Source organism: Aptenodytes forsteri, unplaced genomic scaffold (genome assembly GCF_000699145.1).
Source record: "Aptenodytes forsteri isolate BGI_AS27 unplaced genomic scaffold, ASM69914v1 Scaffold387, whole genome shotgun sequence".
NCBI classification, from domain to species: Eukaryota; Metazoa; Chordata; class Aves; order Sphenisciformes; family Spheniscidae; genus Aptenodytes; species Aptenodytes forsteri.
In genome coordinates this window covers 189,440-200,597 of record NW_008795368.1, presented here as the reverse complement: position 1 = coordinate 200,597, position 11,158 = coordinate 189,440, and the positions used below count along the sequence as shown (strand labels likewise).

At 36.8% G+C, this 11,158-nt stretch overlaps 1 protein-coding gene across 1 annotated transcript in view; it reads left to right on the top strand.

Moving 5' to 3' along the window:
• COL4A3BP (collagen type IV alpha 3 binding protein) overlaps nt 1-11,158 on the top strand; it is a 94,446-nt gene that overhangs the window by 4,739 nt on the left and 78,549 nt on the right. Inside the window, exon 2 of the mRNA XM_009280307.1 lies at nt 3,007-3,141. Within this exon, the coding sequence (XP_009278582.1) occupies nt 3,007-3,141 (135 nt within the window). The remainder of the gene's footprint in view (nt 1-3,006; nt 3,142-11,158) is intronic.

The window sequence follows — 11,158 nt, the reverse complement described above, 5'->3', positions numbered from 1 at the left end:
CCTTTAGTCCAAGTATCAACAATAAAAAATAAAATACTCCTGCAGCAAGAGATATGGGAGGTGGGGAGGAGCGGAAGGCCCTAAAGCGCAGCAAGAGATATGGGAGGTGGGGAGGAGCGGAAGGAAAATGGCCCTAAAGCTTGTTTCCCCTTTTAAAAATAAACATAATTTTTTGCTCTTTCATCACCGAAAATAAGATGACTTGCAAGTATGCATCGGGTGATACTGGGAAATTTTATTTTTAGGAGTACTTTAAAGTTGAATATTGAATTACTAAGTTTGAACACAGATTTTTTTTTTTTATTAACCTTCAGAATAACGTTGAAATATCTTTACAATTAAAGCACTATGTTTTGAATTTTTTTCCTGCCCTGCTGGACACAAGCCAGCATAGGAGGCACAGGTCACAGGATACAGAGGTCATAAACTGGCCCTGGATGCTGAGAAAACAACCATAATGGGGCTAGCACTCTGCTTTTCGTGAGGGACTCTGTGAACTCCTTCCAGCCTGAAAATGTGTGTAACCCCAGGGATGAGAGGAATGGTTAGGACAGAAGAAGGGTCTTGCCTTTCATTTGTCATCTAATAGTGGGTGGGGGAGCAAGAGGTTTGAGATAGATGTGAGATGTTACAGCAGTTAATGTGAGGTTTTGGTTTAGTGTAGTTTTATTGGGTTTTTTTCCATTGCAAAGCTTTCCTTTGATTAGATGCTTCCATCATTAGAAGCTTTAATATTTGTGGAATGTAATTGATTTTTATGTTGGCAAATTAAATACTTTATTAAGTCCAAGTGTTGTTTCTTACTGGCATAGCAGGTGAAGCCGTGGCTTCTGACATTCTGTAGCTTAGGTATGTGCAAACTTTTTATTTTTCTGGATGATTATGCTGAGTGTAGCTGACGCTGCCTTTCCTGTGAGAACACGGGATGTAATCCGAATAGTCAAGTATGGTGAAACCTGTTGCAGTGAATATGCTTGAGGGATAAGTTTACCTTTTGTTAGTTGGTGCCTCGGTAATACTAGAGACAAACTAATGAAAATTAAATGGTAGCATACCAAACCTTCTACTAAGGAAATAGATATTTTTAGTAACTTATTATGTATAATTAAATTCTAACGTGATAAAAGTATGCTGCAGTTCTCTGTGTGCTTAGTAGTGTTTCAGTTCTGCCCTTCGGTGAAGAGAGAAGCTTTGAAGGAAATGGAGTAATTTGGTAAGAGAAGCTTATTAGAAGTACGTCCTGCTGGTCTCTTTAAATGTTTCAGAACTCTAGGCTTTTTTCCATTGTATTTCCTGCTAACAATTTTAAGGTCGATATGAAGAAGGAACTTAAGTGTGGAAGAGTCTTTCTTGAAGCCCAAGAATCTAGATGCTTGAAAAAACAGTGGTCTTTTCTTTGCCAAAACCTTGTGCCTACCCAGTACACTTTAAGGAGTCTCTTAATTCATGGCACATTTTGATTGCAACAGCAAGTGTTGATTGCAACAGCAAATGCAAGATTGAATGCTGTATTTGCCTCACTTAACTCTGTGAAAGAAGGAAAGGTGCCTTCCTCCGTGTCTGTCCTTTGCTCTTTTGCCCAAGATAACTTTGAACTCTGCCTTTCACATTTGGGAGGAGTTGGGAACATGAGAGACAGGAAAAGAGGAATGCAGGAACTAATATACCTCCATGACTGCTTGTGCTACCAGTTCATGTACTGAGCACAGCTGAGGCTTTCTTTAAGAAATACTGAACTTAGCAATTTGATATATTAAGAGATCAAAAAGGGCTTTATCTTTGGGGAACAAATCAATGTCTTATGCTTCAAAATTGTTAGGAATTTCTCAGCTATAGAATTTGTTTTCCTTAGACCTCCTGTTGTTATTACTAGAGTTAACATGTAGTTATAGGACATGTATTAACTAATACGTGTAGTATAATGTGGAAACAAGCCTGTTAGTCAACTTTCTTCCCCTCCATTTATATATTACAAAATGATGAATAATGGTTAGACTTAAATGCTAGAAAGAGCTTATTTCTCAGCTTTTTGTCAAAGAACGGTTGTCATGATCAAAGAAATGCTTGCATGGTACAATTTTTTTTATGCTTTTGTTTCCATTTTTATCTAATTTATAATTTTTGCACTATGATTGAAGACCAAGCACCAGTGTATAGTCAGAGTTACAGAACAGTCATGATGCTCTATCAGTGTCTTATAATTCTGCAAAGTACAGTTGGGAAGATGTTGCAAATGTAAGATAAATAACCAGAACTTTTAGTCACTTCTTACTAGATCTCTGTAGGATGAATCCAGGACTTGTTCCTGGAATATCAGTTTCATTCCATGTGTGAATGTGGAGTCCCTAGAAAAATCTGAATAACAAAGGGATGATTGGATATCTGCTGATAAGCAAGTATCTTCTTAATGAGAAAGTGGTTAGTAATTAAAACCTAAAGCAATATCTGTGGGCAATATTAAATTGATAAAGAACTGATTACTGTAGGCACTACAGCAGTTATATACTGTACTGTGGGATAATGGCATGTTTGTATTTATATGATGAGAACTAGATACTTTAGTAAAATAATTTTTGTAGACATTAACTTTTATATAAAATAAATTATTTCATGTTCCACTTAAGTTTGGCTTTTGGTCTAACTCCAGATTTTAAATCAGGTGGCTAAACTCACTTTAGTGATTAATGTTTGATTTCCCCTCTCCCCCCCTTTCCTCAATTTGTGTCATCAGTATGTTTATTACCTGTATTTTAACTGGCCTTGGCAATGCAGTTGCAGTCAAGACATCTGTTATCTTATTGTTCATTTGAAACAACTGGGTTTTAGTACCTTTAGGAGTTTGTAAAGTTAATTTAGGAGCTTTGAGTAGAATAAAGTTCTCAATTGGGAAGAACTTTTAAAAATAAATTGCTTTTTTCTCTTGGTGCTTGAAAGCCTGAGAAATACCAGCCACACGTCTTTTATTGTTATTTTTCTTTTAGCTGATCTTTGGAATTTTTTTTACAGTGGACCAACTACATTCATGGGTGGCAGGATCGATGGGTAGTTCTGAAAAAGAACACACTCAGTTATTACAAGTCTGAAGATGAAACGGAGTATGGCTGCAGAGGCTCTATCTGTCTGAGCAAGGCTGTGATTACAGTAAGTGCTATTTCATTATTGCCATCTCTTCATGTTTTGGGGTGTTACATATTTGTAGGCTAATGTCTGGTGAAAGCAAACATGGGTATGGCAAATTCTATTAGGTCATCTATTATGAAAGTTAGTGGTATCAGTGGAACACTGGAGCAGGACAAGGAGTTCCTAATAAGAAAACAAGCTGTTCTCATTTGCGGCTGCAGTAAGCAGCTTTTCATCTCTTATGTTAGAGGTTTCTGTGGGTAGAGATACAGTTTGCCTCTGGAGGCTGCAAAGTTTTTCCAGGGGTTGGCCTAAGACCACGGACCAACTTCCCAAAGGAGGTACCATCCATCACAGTCTTTACACTTTGCACTAGAGAGAGGATAGTAGTTCTTTGTACTTTCTGAACATGACTGTAGAACATTTTCAAAAGAAAAAGTTCTACCACGTGCTTCCTCCTCTGAACAAGTTAGTGTGTTGCTGTTTTTGTCTAATGCTAAAAGATCCAGTATTAGACGGGTAAGAATAAAGAGCCTACATATAAATGAAATCTCATAAAGATGAATTGGCCTTAGGCGATAAAGAAGAGATCTGCTTTTTGTGGCTTTCAGAATTATGCCCAGAGAGGTGGTGGATGCCCCATCCCTGGAAACATTCAAGGTCAGGTTGGACGGGGCTCTGAGCAACCTGATCTAGTTGAAGATGTCCCTGCCCATGGCAGGGGGATTGGACTAGATGACCTTTAGAGGTCCCTTCCAACCCAAACTATTCTATGATTCTATGATATGTATTATTTTTGGCTAATGCTTGCAAAAAAGCATGCTGTAGTTTTTCTGTGTTACTGTTCAATAGTCAGTCCAGTTATGTGATTTAGGGAAAAAACATCTGGACTTCTGTGTAGCACACAAGTTCCTAGAGTAGTAGTGTTAAATCTTATATTTATGTTCCTATTCCACCGAATGTTTTTTTTCCAAACTGAATTAAGGATGACAAATGAAAAGTTTTCTTTCTTACTAATATTCGGCTTACAAATAGAATTTTATTAAACACATCTTGGTTTGAAAAAAAAAAAGACTGGATTGGTTACATCAACTGTACGCATTTTGGAAAAAATCTTGTGAAGAAAAAGCAGATTTTTACATTCAGATGTCTGACAGGTATTGCAGTCATCTAAAAATTAAAACAGATCACCTCGTTTATTTTAAAACTCTGCTTAAACTTTTAAAACTCACTCAAGATTTGACTTACTCAGGAATATATGGTGCACAACAACAGTCTCTAGAAATTCTGACTTAAGTGTACTTTTGGCAGTCTGTAGTAGTACCAGCCTCTGATCAGGACTTCCAAAAAGGTCTCAAGTTCACTAGCAAGAGGCTTAACATGCCAACCAGGCAGAGACAGGAAGGTGGTGGCAAGGAGGTAGGTCAAGGGACATCTGGAAGTATGCTGTAGAGCATATCTCGGCAGTCTGAATTTCAGTTGTGGTAGCAGAGTGAGAGATTATAGTGATGCTGCTATTGCTGCTGGAATGTTTTGGTACATTGCACTTTGTGAAGGGAAGTTGGCAAGCTTATCTTCTGACTAGCAAGTAACACTGGAACTTCTTACAGATAGCTTTTTTCCTCTTCTATCTGGCACTTGCTACATCTGGTAACTTGGAGTTGAATCGTTGCATTTTTTCAGTTCTTGAGCTTCTTGAGTATGTTGAGAAAGAAACTACAGGGTTGGAGAAAGAGTAAAAAGTGGGCACCGTTCTAAAAGTTAATCTGATGGTTTGGTGGTTCCATTTTCATTCAGGCTCATGCTTTGTGAGTGGCATTTGACAGTTTAATTGCTTCATTGTGGTTTGAGATGGCATCTCTGAAACCTAGTAAACTCCTGTTAATTATTTCTAGCTGCAGTTAAAGTGATTGTTGTGTAAGTATTAGAGGTTCAGGAATACTATTGGATCATTTCATGTCTCTAGGATATAGAAATTTACTTTTGAAACTGTCATGCAATTATTCTATCTCTTATTTTTCAGCTTACTCTTCTAAGCCAGAGTTTTAACATGAATGCTTCTTGTTTGATAGTTGTTTGGTAGCAAATTGAGTATCTTTTTTTTAAAACCTATGTTTTCAATAGAAAATTAATTATGCTTAAAGATAAATGTTTAAATTATTCTTCCTGAGGTACATAGTTAATATTTACTTTCATGTCCTTGTAACGTCTTACTAACTATAAGCTTACTAACATGTATTTAAATGCATAGGACAACAGCAATAGCTGATAAAATAAAAGTTGAGATGATAATGTGTGAAAACTACTTTTGCTATCAGTGGAACTTACTCTTTACTGTATGTCTTGTGATTACTTTAGTAGAGAAGGGGAAGTCAGGTTTCTTACTGGCTCAATGTTCAGTAGCACTGATTTGATGTAGTTGGGATCTTGAGTATTTTTCAACAGTCTTTCACTATACTGTAAGTTTAGTTTTCCTTGATCTTGCTGATCCAGAGTCAGGCATAGTAACTACCTACCTCCTAACCCAGTGTATTTCAGTAAGTTTTCCTGCAGTACAAAGCAGGACATGAGTGGTATGAGATGGTGTTGACGGCTGTGATGTTTCCTTGCAGAAAAGGGTGATTGGATTTTCATGAAGCTTTCTTTTAGGCACTCAGATTAGGTATGCATGTTTGGATTCAATGGGGAGCATAATGATTTTCTGTGTAATTAATGCTACTGGTAGTATAGAGTGTCCGTGTTTTGTTGATGTATAAGCATAAATTTGGAAAGCTGCTGTCACTGAGTACTCCTACTGTACTTCCAGCAATGAAGATCAGCCTAATGATAAGTCATAGTATTAATTGACATGAATGTTGTATTCAGAAAGCCGCAGTTGCTTCTGCTCTTGTTTTATTGTTCCTATCACATTGGGCAGAGATTGATAGACAGGTAATTCTACAGGGATATTTTATAAGACACTCATTTCTCTCCTCTTTATTTAATGAGAGGAAGAGTTGTTAAGTTATCTTGTTAAAATAGCTTCTTCAGGTGTTTCAAGTGTAAAATTAAAATGTCATCCCTCCAAAACAGGTAGGTTTCTGTGACAATAGTCTTTAATTGAATGAAAAAGATGGGGTCTGGTTGGACTACTTGCTATATTAACCACTGGGACTGAAAAGAGCCGATTTTTCTGGAATAGAGGACTAAAGGATGAGTATTTACTGTATACTCACTGGATTACATCAAGTAATGAACTGTTAAGAACTGGCCATGTGAATTAAGTTATGGGGGAGGACAGTGGAAGTCAATACATGATGCTAACTGAGTTGCTTTTAGGCAGATAAGGAGAAACCTCAAAGGTGTTTGATTGGTTTATAACAAGGTGGAGGCTTGAACCCAAGTTAAAAGTTCTGCTATGTGGTCGAGGGATGAGAGGAAATTATGGGTATTATAAAAAGTTCATATATGCACAGATTTGAGCTTTGTTATATTAATCTAGCCTGGACATCCTAAATTACTGCTGTAGTTGGTTGTCAAAGCCAGATGGCATTTATTAAAGATACCCTTCATTACTGTAAAGTTTTGTAGTTCTTTCATTCCTAAAGTCAAACTTTCAATGGGGACTTCTGTGTACCTGATTAGGAGTGGATGTAGATGGCAGTCCTGTAGTGGTGGATCCATGGGATTCAGTTTTAGAGTTGGAAGGTCTAGGGTCTGTCATTAAAAGAACAAACAGAAATGCTCTGTAGAGCTCGAAGTCTAACTTCCAGGCAAACTGGCCTTTCAGCTTGTACTGTCTTTGCCTTGATTACTGTGTCTGTTCTGATAGTGCCATCACTGCTTTTGTACACAGTGACTTGCACTAACTCATGCAGTCACAGCGTGATATATCAAGAATAACGTGGTATGCATAGAATAACTTAAGCTGGAAGGGAACTCTTGAGGTCATCTGCTGTGCCCCCCCACTTCAGGCAGTCTCACAGAAAGGCCAGCACTAATTTAATCCTGATGGTAATTTTTTCAAACCTGTTTACAAATTCTTAACAAGGAAGTTACAGGGTTTTTCCAGAAAGGATTTGGCTGGTATGATAGCTCTTCTGCATGGATCCATATGGAAGATCTTGAAAAATGCTTAGAGAAATGTCGTGTTTGATAAATTTTAAGAATGCTAAACTCAGCCATATGTGAACTTCATATTTTTTGTCACTACAGGTGACTACCTATACAGGAAGGGTTGCAAAAGCTTACGTTCCAGCTTAACCTTCAGCTTTTCTTCAGATAGAATTTATACTTGCCATGTTGTTTTAATCCAGTGGTTGGTCTTCATCTTCCTTTCTGTATATATTACTGATGTAGAAAAACTTGATTTCTAATTTGGTAGCTTAAACACGATGCAGTAACTGATGCAATGATTTCCTTGGTTTTGGTTATACTGTGATGATGCATACTCCTGTCAAAATATTAATGGAAACATGCTATTGGTTATTAGTCTTTTTTTTTAGAAACATTGTTATTGTGTTGTAAAGAGATGTTTAGACAGTTCTGTGGAAATGCCTGGACCAGGATTGAGCAATAACTTCAGTTTGCATAAAGCAGATATTTTCAGTAAACTAGGTTGTTTTTTTTTTCCAGAAACAGTAATGAGAAAGCACTGTTGTTTAATGAAGGCAGTAATTATGTTTTATATTAATATACAAGTTGCAAGCCATTCCCCTTCAGAATGGACTTCTGAAAGAGTGGATTTCTTGAGTATCTATTGTGAATATCTGGAGCTCAGGATAGACAAGAAGATAGAAAACTGAAGTGTGCCTGAGAGACAGCTTAGTGAATTGTCTTGGCTTTTTTTTTTCTAAATAACAATAAATTGCTCCTGTGAAGAACTTAATAAATATTTGTGTTATAAATTAGGGCTGGTATAAACATGTGTTAGTTCCAGTTTACGAAAAGAACAAGAACATGAACACTAGATGTGAAAGAGCTAAACTGGCAGTTTCCAATTTTAAGCTTCTCATTTCCTTACGCATAGTCTGAAGAAAGAGTGAGATGGTTCTTTCCAGTAATCAGCCACTAATAATAAAGAAACTTACCCCACTTTTTAAAGACATGGTTAGTTCAGCAGCCATCCTTCCTCACTCTAGCAGTATTCCTAGTTTATTTATAGTATGATGCTGGCCACCATTAATAATTGAGCACTTGTGAGGGGAAGTACAGATCAACATTTTTAAAAATAGATTGACAAGTTAACAGAGGATGCTTCATGCATTTGTCAATTTAAACGGATACAGAAGCTTCCCATGAGAGCTTTTTTCACAGAAACTTTAAACTCTACAAATACTTGTTTTAGAACTTTAACTGCTCCGAACTTTGATCTTGCTAACAGACCTGCTTATGATAAAAGAAGAATGACGTAATTGCAGCTTTTATCTACTGATAGGTTTGATTCAATCTGTTGCTAGTTAAGTTGAATGGGAACTGATAGCTTTTAGTTGGTGGAAGCTTTTATTAAAAAAACTAAGCTATAATTCCGTGCTCTGGGCAGAAATACCATAGCAGTAAATTTGTAATAATTGCTAATTGCATGGGAAAATATTGTTTCCAACTGTCTGAGGTTGGAAAACAATCTGTTTTAGTATGAAGTGATGAGCATTTAATTAAATAATTCATTTTCTGTAATTTGATAAAGTGCTTCCTCAGCCTTAATTGCTACTAAAAAGATGACTTGACTAAACTAAGACATAGAATACAAGCCCAAACTAGATAGGGGTTTATTTAGGACACATGGCAATTAGTACTTTTAGGCTTTGGTGTGTACCTTAAATAATCAAGTAGCGAAATCCAGACCAGTGGAAAATCTTGGCTAAATGGGAGAGAAATATGAATGAATATTCTAGACAGAGGCAAGTGTGGTCAGGAATGCTTACTCATATGTGAAAGGCCCAAGGTGATTGTATTCTGGAGAGGAAAATGCCAAAGAGCAACAGGAGAGCGAGGGAGAGAAAGGGAGTTGATGCCTAGGAGATAATGACACTGGGCCGGTGCTGGTGCAGCGGGCAGAAGTTGCTTGGAACATGGGATTCTCCTGGACGGTTATTTTTAGCACTCACATCCTCTGTACAAATTTGTATATGTCTTTGAGTTATCTGAACCAGGAATGGATGGGTTGATGTTGAAAGTGAAAATGTCAGAACGTTGCCCTGTGTTTATCAAAATGCTGTAGAGTGCTAATATCCTTGGCAAGCAAAAAGCAATTATTTGGCAGGGTGGAGAAGTGAAAGTTTTCTTCTGTATTATGTATTGAGGAAATTAAGTCAGAAGTGGAAAAATACGCATCCAGATCAGCTCAGGTGAGACTGTTCTTCATACTATGGTGAAGAATTCCATAATGATTAAGACAGAAAAAAAAATCAGTAATGTGTATTAACCAAGTATTTTAGGATTACTTAATATTGCTGAAGAATTCAGCTTCAGTACTTGAATATAATCATGTGTTACTACACACTTGAAATTAGGGCTGTAATCCAACAGTAGTACTGTCAACTTTTTATTATCAATTAGAATATCATTCCCCCACTTGACTTTTTTATTAAGAGAATTAATTACGTTTTAACAGTGTTCATGATTTGACATGCACTTCAGAATCATAATTCCTGCCCATGGTTTATATCGGAGCATTTTCATGCTGTGGAGCATTTCTCACAGATGCTATACCAAGCCTTAAATAATTCCGGTGTTTGTATTTGGTGTTAAAGCTATGATTTTATACCTCAGCAAATTTTTCTGTGGTATTTGCAGTCCTTATTCTTGCTCAATCTGAATTTCTATGCATCTTCATAAGATTGATTTATAGTTGATTTATTGTTTGTGGATACAGCTGGTTCATATGTCACCCCCCCTCTGGGGTTGTAGTGTTCCTCAACAGTCCTGCTAGGCAACCTATCTTATCTGTCATGTGATAGCCATTAATGACATTTTTAACATCTCTGAGGATTTGTACAATACCAGATTAGCCATTAATGACATTTTTAACATCTCTGTTGAGGATTTGTACAATACCAGACCTCACTTTCAGATACACATTCCTAGAATGCTAAGTAAAAAGGTCAGAATATTCTTTTTTGTCTACTAATATGCAGCTGCACCAGGCCATCTCCTGTTTTGCTGCCTCCTAAAGTTGCTAACTTACCACCCTTTTGCTTCTGTTCATACACTCAGAATAGTTCTTCACAGATGACTACTTGAGTGTTGTTTCTGCTTCTCTGAGTTCATCTTTTTGCCTCCTCTTTAGGCATACACTTCAGTTGCTGCTTTTGCCATGTTCCTCATGAATTCTAATCAATGTGGATTAGATCAAATATTCTGGCCGACTTCAGCCACTTCTTAGTCTGTTTGGTGTGTCTTTCCACTCAACTGAAGTCCACCATTCCTCAGTGAAGAGGACCTGTTGGAACAGAATTTGCTATCCCACGTCTCCAGGCACTTAACCTAGATTGTGTTGTGACTAATGCCTAATATATTCTTAAAAGTTTAAGTTACTCTCTTTTAAGGAGAAAAGTTACTCCTTTTCTTAAGCTCTCTTTTTAAGCTCTTTCACAACTAAGTATATGTGCATACATCTACATAGATATATATGTACACAAATATAATTTTATATATATATCAAGGAATTAGAGATAGCTGTGATGGGAGAGTTTAGACTGACAAAACAGGTCAATTTTAAACTTTAGAATGAAAGCTTTTAGGCTGATATTCATTAGCAATGTGTCTTGTGCTTATAATTAGTTCTTACACATTGTTAATTATCACTATACATTAGTTCTTACACTCTATTATCATTATGTATTCAAAGCAGTCAGTCTTATCTGACTTATATCCTGAATTAGCTGTAAGTATGCAGTACCATGTAGCCAGTACCATACAGCTAGCCTCATATATTTGTTCTTGATGGTCATAGTTGCTGAGATCAAGGTGACCTGACTGAAGAGTTCTTCAATAAGGGGTGAAGGGAGGTGGATGACAGGACAGGGAGAGAATTGAAGTAGGCATCTTTTTCTTCCAA